Source organism: Culex pipiens, chromosome 3 (assembly GCF_016801865.2).
Source record: "Culex pipiens pallens isolate TS chromosome 3, TS_CPP_V2, whole genome shotgun sequence".
Classification (NCBI taxonomy): Eukaryota; Metazoa; Arthropoda; class Insecta; order Diptera; family Culicidae; genus Culex; species Culex pipiens.
In genome coordinates, this window is record NC_068939.1 from 41,829,866 (window position 1) to 41,844,546 (window position 14,681).

The 14,681-nt window shown below is 36.0% G+C and overlaps 2 protein-coding genes across 5 annotated transcripts in view; one reads left to right on the top strand and one right to left on the bottom strand.

Annotated features, from left to right (window-relative positions):
- LOC120412402 (uncharacterized) overlaps positions 1 to 14,681 on the bottom strand; it is a 446,365-nt gene that overhangs the window by 337,357 nt on the left and 94,327 nt on the right. The window lies entirely within an intron of this gene.
- Positions 5,380 to 6,263, top strand: LOC120412407 (uncharacterized). Its single transcript, XM_039572869.2, has 3 exons — positions 5,380 to 5,539; positions 5,599 to 6,018; positions 6,077 to 6,263. The coding sequence occupies exons 1-3, from the start codon at positions 5,441 to 5,443 to the stop codon at positions 6,161 to 6,163; spliced, it is 606 nt and encodes a 201-aa protein (XP_039428803.1). The 5' UTR covers positions 5,380 to 5,440; the 3' UTR covers positions 6,164 to 6,263.

Sequence of the window (14,681 nt, forward strand, 5' to 3'; positions counted from 1 at the left end):
AATAAAGGGAATATCTGAGGATGGACTTATTTTCATTTTTATATTTTTTTAAAGTGATATGCTGTCCGTTAAGCAAAACTGCAAAGAAAAAATCCAATTCAAAGTGTTACCGATTTTTTTTAAACCATGATTCTTGTACAACAGTCAACTATTGAGTCACACAGAATATAAAATAAATATGTTTTTAAATATACTATTAATGAAGAAAGGACCCTAAAAAAATCAAAACTAGTTGAAAAGTGGTTTAACTTCTGGTTTGTAGGTTAATTTCATGTAATGAAAAATTGTTTCATGAAAGTTATCTATTATTATTATTATGAATTTAGAAAATCAGACTGATAATAGTAGTTTATGCAACAAGTTGCAAAAAGAGGATTTTTTCAGCACGAGTCGTACATTTATCCAACGAGGTTCACCGAGTTGGATAAATACGAAAAGTGCTGAAAAAAACAAGTTTTGCAGCGAGTTCCATACAACATTTTTTGCAATTCCGAAAAACACCCATTGTGTGAAATTTTATGTCAAATTTTCATGTATTTTGTCAATAAATCGTTTAAATCAAAAAAATGTTGAAAAGTGTTACTTTTCGAAACAAGTGCTGAAAAGTTCAACTTTTCAGCACCCATTTCAGTGCTGAAAAGTAGAACTTTTCAGCATTTATTTTGAAAAGTGTTGCTATTCGATTCTGTTATTTTTAGTACAGAAAAGTAGGCTATTTCGTCGTTCAAGAATGACAGGAAAAGTAAGTAGTTTCACGACGGAATTGCAAAAAAGTTTTTTTTTTCGTTCAGGCTTAAATTATGAATGTCAATAAAATCAAATCAACGTGAAATTTCTCAATCCTTTGCATAAAAATATTTTATAAATACCATAATCAATTCAAATATTGCAAAAATGCAACCGCAAACTATTACAAAAGGAGCATACCTCAAACTTTTGCCTTAGCCGTTTGAAAAAATAGAAATGGACCTACATAAATACAAAATAAAATACATATTCATACCTGAAACGAACCCTTATATGGCTAAAACTTGAAACTGGTGCATTTGATCAAAAATAAATTTTTCGATGACATTTTGATTTTTTTTAGATTTGTTTGAAAAAAAAAGAGAGCAATTCCAGCTCAAATCAGGAATTTTTCTGATGCTTTTGTACCCGACCCTCTCCGATTGTAATGAAACTTTGTAGACATCTTATCCTAGACCTATATAAGCCATTTGTGTGTATATATACACTGAAACAAAAATACACGCCACTTATATGAGATTTTTTTATTTTTAAGTCTATAACGTAAATTTAAAGGTGATGTCACGATTTTTTTTCGTTCAAAATGTTTGAAGAAATAGCCTCAGATGTTATCAAAAGACTGACGAAAAATGCAGGATGGTATGTCTCATCTAAAAAAATACAAAAATCATTTACTAAAACTGTTTTTTTTTAAGTGGTCTAAAAGTCGAAATTTTCAAAAACCGGTAAAGGGAATGGATGCCCCAGACAATTTAACATAAAAGTCTCCATATTGACCATTGTCCTATGTCCAATTCTTGGAAAGATACAGCGGTTTTAAAAATAAAAATGTTGAAAAAATGGTTTTTTAGTGGTTTTTGGCAATTTCTATACGACAAACTTGGTTTTTCAGTCTGGTAAATATTTTTACAGGAAAGCTCGTCCAATTTCCCATAAGTTTGTCTTTGACAGCATTTCAATTGGATGTAAGGGCTTACAGATATAAGCTTAATTACATTGCTAATAACTGAAAATAGAATATTTTTTTCAGTGTGGTAGAAACCTGGATAGTAAATTAGCTTATATCTGTAAGCTCTTACATCCAATTGAATTGAAATGCTGTCAAAGACAAATGCTGTCAAAGACAAACTTATGGGAAATTGGACGAGCTTTCCGGTTAAAAATATTTACCAGACTGAAAAACCAAGTCTGTCATATAGAAAATGCCAAAAACCACAAAAAAAAACATTTTTTCAACATTTTTATTTTTAAAACCGCTGTATCTTTTTCAAGAATTGGACAAAGGACAATGGTCAATATGGAGACTTTTATGTAAAATTGTTTGGAGCATCGATTCCCACTACCGGTTTTAGAAATTTTCGACGTTTAGACCACTTTTCAAAAAAACAGTTTTAGTAAATGATTTTTGTATTTTTTTAGGAGAGACATACCATCCTGCATTTTTCGTCAGTCTTTTGGTAACATCTTAGGCTATTTCCTCAAAAATTTTGAACGAAAAAAAAAGTGACATCACCTTTAAATTTAAGTTTTAGACTTAAAAATCAAAAAATCTCATATAAGTGGCGTGTATTTTTGTTTCAGTGTATTTTTTTTTTCAGAAAGCCCGTCCAATTTCCTACAAGTTTGTCTTTGACCACTTTTTGATACGATGCAACGGCTTTGAGATACAGTAATTTTTAAATTACAAAATACAAAAATATTTATATACCTTACGCCATCCTCAAATGTTATTTTCGAGTACTATTGGCTCCATGTACACAAAAATGGCTCATATAGGACCAGGATAACATGTCTACAAAGTTTCATTGAAATCGGAGAGGGTCGGGTACAAAAGTACCAGAAAAATTCCTGATTTGAGCTGGAATTGCTCAGATACAAAACCTTTCTGCCGGCACTGTTCACCACATCCTTCCGAAGGCTGGGGATCCGATTCGTGAAATTACTTAATGTTTTGATGCTCTCGGCGGGCAAGCATAATCTGCTTATGCTTGGCTGGGTTGGGCGCTGGAGACTGACGATGACTCGTTCTGACAGCGGAGCAAAGCCTGGCCGGAGAAAAAGGCTTTCAGCGCTAAATTCATATGCAGGAAAGCTTGCTTCTTATTTGGTAAAGTAAACTTGCAACTATTTTGTAACAAATCTTGTAAATTTATGAAATAAGAGCTTCAATAATCTATTTTATTATAAATTCATGAATTGTCTTTCCGTAATGTTCCAAAAATCTGCAAGTATTTTCTACAGTGCAAAAGAGAATTAAATTATGCAGAGAGGATTAACTGTTATAATCTCCCCCTCTTTCGTCTTTTCTCATCAAGAATTGGCATCACACATGGGCTGGAAGATTTTGGTTTTTGGAGCTCACATGTGGCTCCCCGACCAAAAAAACCCCCAGTCTGCCCGGAAGGCCCTTAAATACTGGGGCTGTCTTTTGCCGTTGACACACACAAACTGCTGACTGGAGGGCCGGAAAATGTCTTCCAAAAGTAAACACCAAATAAGCCCAACGACGAGGAGCAGGGCCACAACGACGACTTTTCGAGCTGATTAAATATTTATCGGGCTTTTCACCCACGAGTCGTGATGTGGGCTCACGTGGCAGCCACCTGGTGGCGGAGGGGGTAAAATATTAATGACAAAGTGCAAAAAAGCTACCGTTTAGAAGGGTGCGATTTGTAATTGTCAGCGCCATTTCGGGTAATTTCGGTGGGCGTGGGAAGTTCTCGCTCCTCAACAACTTTTCCGTGCAACACGGCCGTGCGCCGAAAATTGATTGTCGTTCTGGTTGGTTTTTAAGGCAGATGAGTCCGCACTCGATGACGATGACGCAAGAGCATAATATTATGATTGAATTAAACAGAAGCTGTGTTTTATCTGTCAAGTGGGCGCGCCGCCGGTGGATGGTGGCTTCTGAGACAGACAGATGAGCGCCATCAATCATGAAAGGCGGTTTCTGCGAAAGCTTAAGGGCATTCGTAATGAGTTCTTCGAAAGTGTTTACAGATGCTTGGAGAGCATTCTGGAAAGCTTGAAACGTTATCAACTATAGAACATTACACTCAAACGCCGATGGTTTGACACCAACTGTTGTCAAACGAACGTGGTCACTTTTTAGTTTGACACCCCTTTTACACGGAGTTCACACACACTACCAAACGTTTGTGTTGATAGTGTGCGTGAGCGCCGTGTAAAAAGTGACAGTTCGTCACTTTTTAGTTTGACTTTGTCAAACCAACGGGGTATAAACTAAAAAGTATCAACTAAACTTAATTCCAAATTTGATGTATTTTTGAAAGATTTTCAGAATATTCCAAGTCGTCCAAAAGACCCTCTCCCAACATTCAAAAAAAAAACCTGGGAAAAGAAAAAACTGATTTGAATTTACACTTTTATGTTTGCAATTCAGTGGAAATGAGTCTTATAAAACCCCCTAATAAAATAAATGAATTTATACTAAACCTGTTGAAACCCAACGTTGAATTCCCAATGAAAAATTAAATGATTAACAGTAGTAATTGAGAGGTTTGGATGACCTCTTTAATATTTATAATATACAGCAATTTCATTTAAAAAAGGGCATAAACCGAAAAAAAAGTTCTCCGATCGGGCTTCCTTGACAAAAATGGGCTAGGGTGGCCCTGAAAATAGCAATTTCCGAAAATTTATTTTTTCAAACGAAAAATCATTACTTCTTACAAACCGATTTTAGCTGTCTTGGATGCAAATGAAAGGTGATTAGTAGGCTTTTCAAGAAAAAATAAAATGAGGTAAAAAAATTCAGTCCAACATTAAGTCGTACGGAAACTCAAAATGATGTTTTGACCAGGTCTGGACCAAAGAGCCTATGTCTTAATAAATTTTTGTCGGAATCTTTGGAAAATTTCACATAATATATAGAAAATGGAAATGTTGACCCGTACGATAACGAGATATGAAAATAAAAACTGGGGGTTTCGACGCGCCATCGCAAAAACAGAATTATTACAAATACGGTAAAAATCTACTTTTTTCACCAAAACTGCAATAACTTTAAAATTTCAGCAATTATTTACTTTTTTGCGTCTTCAATTATAATAAACTAAGTACCCACATAAAAACAAACAAAATAAATATAGTTTTAATCGAATTTCGCCTTTAAAATGCGAAATGCCTCCCAGTATAAAATTCGTTCAACCATTTCAATGAACAACTCAATTTCCACAAACACTTGTCGCACACACTTGTCATGATTCCATTTTTTTGTTGCGTTAATTACTAAATGTTTCGAAACGGCCCCCCATAAAAAAAATCCCACATTGTATCTCACTTTGATAAAAAAAAGGTTCGGGTTGGGAAAACGGGGGTTAAAAATTTAATTTATTTGATAATAAAAAATCACATAATTTTGAAACAGTCAAGCCGATTCACGTGACATCGTTTCAAGCTTTTTTTTTTCAACGGAAGGAGAGAATCTTATCAAGCTCAGTAACTTAGTCACCGGTTGAGATATGCTCTAATCTTTTCCCACGCTACTGATTCAACCTGCAATCAAAGAAATGGTCTTATCGGCTTAGTACAAAGCCATCAATTAATTCCAGGGGTAGTTTCCCCAGCCGTTATCAGCCCTATAAAACGCGACCGACTTGTTCGAAAATCAACCAGTGCCAAATTTGAAGTCTTGGTTGAGACACTTGCAGAGCCATACAAACCTCTTAAAATGGTCGCTCGCTTTCTGTTGTACGTTGGCTTTCTAGCCACAATTGCTCTGGTCATGGCACAGAGTCCTCAGGACTGTACAGCCCCACCACCACCAGTTGTAAGTATTAGCTTAAACATCTTGGAGAAACCTTCTGACACCTCTGTTCAACCAACAAGAGTCCCAAGCTGTGCTGCCCGTTCATGGACCAGGGCCCGGTGTACAACGAATCGATCTACTTCGACTGCTGGGACCGGTACGCGGAGTTCCCGCTGGTGCCCATCGCCGGCGGTGGCATCGCCGGAGGGCCTGCTGGTTGCGCCGCCGAGTGCTTCTTCTCGAAGCTGGGCCTGCTGATGCACAACCAGCACTACACGCTGGTGGACTTTTACGCGCTGGACAGCCACGTGAAGGATTTTGTCGACGGCGAGCGGTACGAGTTCATCCGGCAGGCCATGCGGTACTGCGTCAACGAGTCCAACGTGAGGGCGCCGATTTTTGCGGAAATTCAACGCCGACCGGCGGTCATTGACGGGCTCGACAACTGCAACCCGATTGCGGGCTTTGCCATGTCCTGCATGCACTTTTACGCCATTAGGGTGAGTTTGGGGTGGTATTTTTTAAGGTTGTCAATTTATTGACGTTCTACCTTTTCAGAACTGTCCCGACTGGACTCCTGATGCCACCGAAGGCTGCGATGAGCTGCTGGACTTTTACACTCAATGTCCGTTCAATCCGTACTAAATTTTAACATTTTTGAAATTCGCGACATTGGAAATTGAAATATGGCTTTTATAATGTAGAAATTCGAAAAAGTAAATAAAATTTGTATCAGCAAACTACATGAACATGTTAAATTTAAAAATTATGGAAAATGTTATGATTAACTTGTTGGTAAGAATTTGTCTATTTATTATAAATCCAAGAACTTTTTTTAACCACCTAAGAGATTTGTGCCTTCCTAGCAAAATCAATTGCAAATGCTTCCTGTTTGTATTTGATAACGCCTGAATGCATGCTATAAGAAGGTAGTTTCCCAATATTTCCGCAAGGGGTGTCAAACCAAAATATTCATTTGTAATTAACTTTTGAAGCACTCCATCGATAATAATGATTTTCGATGGGGACTGAAGGGTCCCCGTCCCGGACTGAATTGATCATATCCGTCATAAATCTGTGCAGCCAGTTCCGAGATATTTAAGTGACATTTTTTTTCTACACCCATCCCCACACAAAATATTTTATTCAAATTATGATTCTGAGTCAATATGGAAATTCCAAGGTAGGTCGGATAGTTTATTGAAGAAGTGCCCGAATGACCTTTACAGTGAGTAAAGCAAAAAATGGTATTTGTTTTTAACACAAATTGTAACACCTGAACAATATCGGAAAATATTAAAATGGTTTAGAGCAATGCTCTCAGATTTCGGTCATTCGATTTTTTTTAATTGTTTAGTTGTCCATACAAAAATGATACATGAAAATTCAAAAATCTGTATCTTTTGAAGGAATTTTTTGATCGATTTGGTGTCTTGGGTAAAGTTGTAGGTATGAATGAGGACTAAACTGAAAAAAATTATACACGGTAAAAACAATTGGTGATTTTTAACTCCACTTTTTAAAATGAATTTTTGTATCAACACAGATTTGTTTCAAAAAATCCAAATATTTTTCGCATTTTCAACTACATTTTTTCGTTGGAAAATCAAATTTGAAATCAAAAAGTACTTTTTTGCAATTCCGTCGTGAAACGACTTACTTTTCCTGTCATTTTTGAACGATGAAATAGCCTACTTTTCTGTACCAAAAATAACAGAATCGAATAGCAACACTTTTCAAAATAAATGCTGAAAAGTTCTACTTTAAAAACGGAATCGACGTAACACCTTATAATGTGGCCCTCTTAAACCTTGCGGTTTCGTCAACGGTTCCACAGGTGTGTATCGTTCTTTTTGCGACAAGACTCCGCCTCCCGGGTCTCCTAAGTGTGAAAGTATGGCACGGGGAGAGGGCACCGAATACCTATATTTACACTCAAATGGGTGCTGAAAAGTTGAACTTTTCAGCACTTGTTTCGAAAAGTAACACTTTTCAACATTTTTTTTATTTAAACGATTTATTGACAAAATACATGACAATTTGACATAAAATTTCACTCAGTGTGTGTTTTTTGGAATTGCAAAAAATGTTGTATGGAACTCGTTGCAAAACTTGTTATTTTCAGCACTCTTCGTATTTATCCAACTCGGTGAACCTCGTTGGATAAATGTACGACTCGTGCTGAAAAAATCATCTTTTTGCAACTTGTTGCATAAACTACTATTTTGCAATTCCGTCGTGAAACTACTTACTTTTCCTGTCATTCTTGAACGACGAAATAGCCTACTTTTCTGTACCAAAAATAACAGAATCGAATAGCAACACTTTTCAAAATAAATGCTGAAAAGTTCTACTTTTTAGCACTGAAATGGGTGCTGAAAAGTTCACTTTTCAACATTTTTTTGATTTAAACGATTTATTGACCAAATACATGAAAATTTGACATAAAATTTCACTCAGTGTGTGTTTTTTTGGAATTGCAAAAAATGTTGTATGGAACTCGTTGCAAAACTTGATTTTTTCAGCACTCTTCGTATTTATCCAACTCGGTGAACCTCGTTGGATAAATGTACGACTCGTGCTGAAAAAATCCTCTAAACTACTATAGAGAAATTTTGATAAAGTGCACCGTTTTCAATTTATAGCCATTTTTAGGTTTTTTTTTTTGAAAATAGTCGCAGTTTTTCATTAAAATTAGTGCACAAGTTTGGCTACTTTTGAAAAAAATGTTTGGAAAAGTGAAATTTAAAATCACCAAATTTGTTTTTACCGTGTATCATTTGTTCCAGTGTAGTCCTTATCGATGAAAAAATTCTTTCAAAAGATACAGATTTTTGGATTTTCCTTCATCTCTTTTGTATGGACAGCTGTCAAATTTGTATGGAAAATTATATACACAAACTGATGATGCAAAATGGCTTCTTTTGGGCATACCGAAAGCACAATAAAAGTTTCAGCCGGATTAAAAAAATACAAAAATTAAAATTAAAAACTAACTTAATCCACCTATGTGGTTGGAGCCTTCCTCACTTATTACCAACAATGGCTGATATGAAATTTCATCTCTTTCAGATACAAAAATTTCATCTCTTTTTTATCACTGATGGTGGATCCGGACATAGTTTACATACATTTAAATGAGATCCAGCTTCAAAAAAGTACATCAATGTCACTTAAGTGGCCATATCTCGAGACAGGGTTGCCAGATCTTCAATGTTTTGGACTCGTTGCAAAGGTCTTTTGATAACATAACCAATGATGGGTCGGATGGCGGACCCGGACATAGTTTACATACATTTAAGAGAGATCCGGCTTCCAAAAAGTACATCAATATCACTTAAGTGGCCATATCTCGAGACAGGGTTGCCAGATCATCAATGTTTTAGGCTCGTTGGAAAGGTCTTTTGATAACCTAACCAACGATGGGTCGGATGATGGACCCGGACATAGTTTACATACATTTAAGTGAGATCCGGTTTCCAAAAAGTACATAAATGTCACTTAAGTGGCCATATCTCGAGACAGGGTTGCCAGATCATCAATGTTTTAGATTCGTTGGAAAGGTCTTTTGATAACCTAACCAACGATGGGTCGGATGGTGTACCCGGACATAGTTTACATACATTTAAGTGAGATCCGGCTTCCAAAAAGTACATCAATATCACTTAAGTGGCCATATCTTGAGACAGGGTTGCCAGATCTTCAATGTTTTAGGCTCGTTGGAAAGGTCTTTTGATAACCTAACCAACGATGGGTCGGATGATGGACCCGGACATAGTTTACATACATTTAAGTGAGATCCGGATTCAAAAAAGTACATAAATGTCACTTAAGTGGCCATATCTCGAGACAGGGTTGCCAGATCTTCAATGTTTTGGACTCGTTGGAAAGGTCTTTTGATAGCATAACCAATGATGGGTCGGATGGAAGACCCGGACATAGTTTACATACATTTAAGTGAGATCCGGCTTCCAAAAAGTACATCAATATCACTTAAGTAGCCATATCTCGAGACAGGGTTGCCAGATCTTCAATGTTTTGGACTTGTTGGAAAGGTCTTTTGATAGCATAACCAATGATGGGTCGGATGGCGGACCCGGACATAGTTTACATACATTTAAGTGAGATCCGGCTTCCAAAAAGTACATCAATATCACTTAAGTAGCCATATCTCGAGATAGGGTTGCCAGATCTTCAATGTTTTAGGCTCGTTGGAAAGGTCTTTTGATAACCTAACCAACGATGGGTCTGATGATGGACCCGGACATAGTTTACATACATTTAAGTGAGATCCGGATATATGTGAAAACGCATTTTTATACATAACTTTTGAACTACTTATCAAAACTTCAATCTGTATAAAACTCGATCTATGGGACCCTAAACCAAGTCATATGCAACAGGTTCAGGTCAAATCGGTTCAGCCAGTGCCGAGAAACATGAGCTAGTTTGTTGGTCACATACATACCTACACACACATACACACAGACATTTGTTCAGTTTTTGATTCTGAGTCGATATGTATACATGAATGTGGGTCTACGACGTTTTGATTCAAAGTTCATTTTTAGAGCAGGATTATAGCCTAACCTCAGTGAGGAAGGCAAAAAAAATCGATTTCATAGATAAGTGCTCATTTGAGCAATATCGGGAGTTATTAACATAGTTTATAGAAATTCAAAAACACTAGTACTTGAGTTAAATGCTGCTTCATATATTACATATTTAACAAACACTTATTAGAAACCATTTGTTTCAGCTAAACATTCCCCGCCAAATCTGTTCATGAGGAATTCGAATAGGCGTACAATTTTAGTCACATTCCCAAAGCCATCAATTCCCGCATTTCAACGAAAGAAAGAACAAACCTCGCAGTCTCTGGTGACATTCTCCAATTTGCATAAATTGCGTCGTTCCCCGTCTTTCATCTCCACAGCCCGACTCCAATGAGGGGTCACGAACACCTTTTTTCCACGAACTTTCTTGTCCCGTAATCTACCAGGTGGTGGCGACGGCCCGTCTCAGTAACGCCCAAAATTTTCCCCGAATCATGGATCAAATTTCTAGCGCAGGCAACGTGAAATCTGGACACGTGTCGGATCTCGCGAAGGATTCCAATTAGAAGCGTGCTGGTTCGGAAGTTCGTCTCGCACTTCTTAGACTGTGTGTAGGAAACCGCCCCCCCCCCCCTCCCCACCCCCATCATCTTGCCCTTTTGCTAGACTATACATAATCAACGCACTAATTAAAGTCGGACAGCTTGACGGACAGCCGTCATCATTTGTTTGCACCAAGTTTGTGGCACTGATCCTTTTGTGTAGAGACGAAGTTCTGCTCAAGAAGTTGAAGGTTTCGTCGAAACTTTACAATTAAGTCAAATTTTGTTTACGTAAGCCGTAGCTACGAGTTGTAGCAATTCGACCTGTACTACAGAAATTGGCCATTGTGACAAATTTTGAATGATGTTCCTGCTAACTGCTAATGGCAACGTGACGAGCCATTCATTGAAAAGTTTCAGAAAAGTTCAGCGAACCATGGGTATTTTAACTGACGTCACGTCGTCACATTCTGACACAGAATAGAGCTTATCAATTATGGTTTTTGTGGAAACCTGTCACATTCAGCTGGTCAGAGTTGAGAAACATCGCACTAATGAGGCATCTCTGTTGTCGTCGGCGAGGGAGCTTTTCAAATTATGAATTGCAGTTGATGGAAAAAAAAATCCACGGGAAATTAATGCTTTTATAAATGGATTCTTTTTGCAGGATTTTTGAAGCAATGCAATCCAAATACTTACGATCATCTTTAACAAATAAGGGCAAATTTCAGACAAATCCTGATTAAAAACATGAATTATGCATTCCTGACCCGTTTTTTTTTCAAGTGGTTTTTTGTGTAAATTGGTATTGAGTATAAAAAGTTGATATTCGAAAAACTACACAGAAAAAAATCAATTCTCGTAATCGTGAATTAAGTTCACGAATGTGAAAACATCGGAGGAATTTATTAATGAGTATGGTGCATTTGCACTATAAACGTGAATATATTCCTTCGTGGTTCTCGCATTCGTGAATTTAATTCACGATTTCGAGAGTTGATTTTTTTCCGTGTAGTCAAAAATCATCCAAATTATCACTTTTTCAAAAAAAACTTTTTCGTGTGTTCCAGAATACTCGAGAAAAATACATGCAAACCCCTTATGTTCATACATCAAATTATTGGAATTTATCTGCTCTACAAATTTGTAAAACATTGGTACACTCTAAAAAGTAACCCTGAAATGCTACAAAAAATACGTAATTTTAAAATGAAAAGTTTTGCTATAAACAAAAAAAATACCTTTCTGGGTTATTTCAGATTCGAAGAGTACATTGAACTTCCCATAAAATGTTAAGTCACTCGATTTTTTACAGTTGATTTTCGGGAGTACGCCATCAAATCGGGCGTCTTTTTTTCACAAAAGTCCCTTTGAAAACAATTTTAGCTCTTCACGGTTTCGAAAGGGGTCGTCCCACTCCACGAAATATCGCAAATGGACCTCGGATTCGTGATCAGGAACCAAAATAATCCATTGAAATGAAATCAAAAAAAGTCAGGGCAACTTTTGCTGATTTGGTTTTAGTTGGCGGAGGATTTTGCCAATTAATTAAATAAAATTTAGATTTTTTTTATATTCTTAACATGAAATAAGAGTTTATCGAACTCATGTTAGTTTAATTCACGTTCATGACTGCTTGAAATGAACTACACACATCAATGTCAACCATCATCTTGGAATTTATATTTTTAGATGATCATTTTAGATCAGGGGTGACCAAAGTATGACCCACGAGGTGATTTTTGTGACCCGTGGACCCATTTCAATGATAATATAAAATGGCCCTTTGGGAAATCTGTGAAGTAATTTGTAATTCTAAAAAATATGATTTGGTTGAGCATTTCAGCAGAATGCTAATTTGACTTAAGCAGAAAACATTAAAGATAGCAAAAATGTAGGTATTCCACATCACAAATCATAACGCACATTTTTGTAAGGGATCGGCCTCAAACTTATATTGCTCCTTTGAACCACTTCGAGATTTGACCTCATGACAATTAGGTACAAATCTGAGTTGAAATTTTATTGAAAATGGAGAAAGAATGGTTGAAAAATCTTTTTGGAACAATTTATCATTACAGTTCCACTTTATTTTAAAATAAAACTACGCAATTTTTCAAAGTTAATGTTACCAATTTTTAAATTAGTACAACAATCTATGAAAATACAGGTAAATTAATTTCCCTTTTCAATTTAATTTTCTTTGTGAAAATATGATTTTTCAACAACAACATATTAAACCACGCCTTGACCTTGACCAGACTACGGTATTTGAAATTCTTACAAAATACTGTTATTCCTTATTTAATGTTTGGCAGAAAAACTGCAGTTAAAAGCTTCTTACGAATAATATTTTTATTTTGTTGATTAATAGCATTGAAATACTTGATTGGAAGCTGTTTTGAACAAAAATGTTGTAAAAATGTTTTTTTTGTTATCAAATATTAAACGACGAAAATACAAAAAACCTGAAGTTGCGTATTGAGCGCCCCCTAGAGCGCCCCTGTTTTAGATGATCAAGATTTAAAATATGTCTTCTGGCCGTAGGAGGAATATAAATAGTCAAGAAAGTGACAATCGTTTTGACAACTGGGCAATAAAATGAAGCTTACATTGGTGATATTATTGATAAAGCTTATTTTCAGAGCACAATGATACTTTGTACTACCGCAAAGGATTTAAAATCCCAAGTAACATTTTTTTCCAGGAGTTCTACAAGAGCTCTTCAAGACAGCTACAGCATAGCAGTTTGGACTGCGATAGGATAAAACTCTCTTCAAGTACTCTTCCAAACTCCTAAAGAAGTTTTGAAGAGAATTTTATCCTACCGCGTTCCAAACTGCTATGCTGTAGCTATCTTGAAGAGCTCTTGTAGAACTCCTGGAAAAAATATTACTTAGGATGGGTTTGTAATTAAAATTTTATTTCGCTGCCCTTCTTGACAAGATGTTTAACCCTCTAACGCCCAGAGCTGTTTGCTTATCGTAAAAATAGTAAATGGCTTAATTTTGGTACAATAATGCAGGAAATACTTTACTTTGAGCCACAAACATCGATTTGGGGCAAAAAAGTAGAATTTGAAGTGGTGCACCAGAGCACCATCAGGAAGATGAGCAACTTTTTTTTAAACCACAAAATCTCGTTTTCTTCAAATCCATTTGTTCATTTGTTTGAAAACGCTTCGAAATGTGTTAAAAACTACTTATTCTTTGCTGTAAGACCATATTTCTGAAGTATTAACTACAAATTCTAAAATCTCTGCATTTTCAGGTTTCTTTGATTGGCTCATTCAAAACCCACAAACAACCATTTTCATGAAAAATGAGGAAAATAATAAAACTATCGGTCTAATAACAATGTTTTGTCTTGATTATGAATAGTCAAAACGTTTTTAAACTTTTGTTTTGATAAAAATAAGCTTTTTCTGTAATTTAGAAAAAAGTGCTCCTAAATATTTAGTTGCTCATATGCCTAGGTGGTGCTCTGGTGCACCAAATGAAAAAGGTTGAAAAACACTTAAAACCGGTCCAAACTCACAATGTTATTCACAGGGGCTCTTGTCCAAGGTTGAAATGATAGCAAAACATTTTTTGTTTCATAAAATTTTGTGTTTGATCATTTTTACGGGCTTTCGAAAACAGGTCTTATTTATTTCCCTAAAATTGGCCCATTTTTGTTTACATTTCACACTGTAACTTTGCTTGTGCTTAACCAAATTTGGGGAGATGTTAGTATACATTCTACATGAACACCTGCAACTTAAAGCACCATGAAAAGTTATATCAGTTCCGAGCTATTTGAGTTCAAAGTTTTGGTGCTCTGGAGTAACAATGGGCGGGAGAGGGTTAACCATTGTAAAATGTTGTATTGTCAATTTACTTCTTATTTTTTTCAATCAAAACAGCAAAAAAATGATCAGAAATGGTGTTAATCTTGTTTTTGCCGTTGTTCATAATAATGGCTTTAGGATCCTATTGTGTTTTTTTCACTTTATGTTAAAAAAAAGATACTTAATCCACCTATGAATGATTTTATAGCCTTGCCTCAGTGAGGTGAGGAAGGCAA

Coding starts and splice junctions, on each gene's coding strand:
- LOC120412407 (XM_039572869.2), top strand. CDS start 5,441: ATGGTCGCTCGCTTTCTGTTGTACGTTGGCTTTCTAGCCACAATTGCT. Junction 5,540..5,598: donor CAGCCCCACCACCACCAGTT/GTAAGTATTAGC, acceptor TCAACCAACAAG/AGTCCCAAGCTGTGCTGCCC. Junction 6,019..6,076: donor TGCACTTTTACGCCATTAGG/GTGAGTTTGGGG, acceptor CTACCTTTTCAG/AACTGTCCCGACTGGACTCC.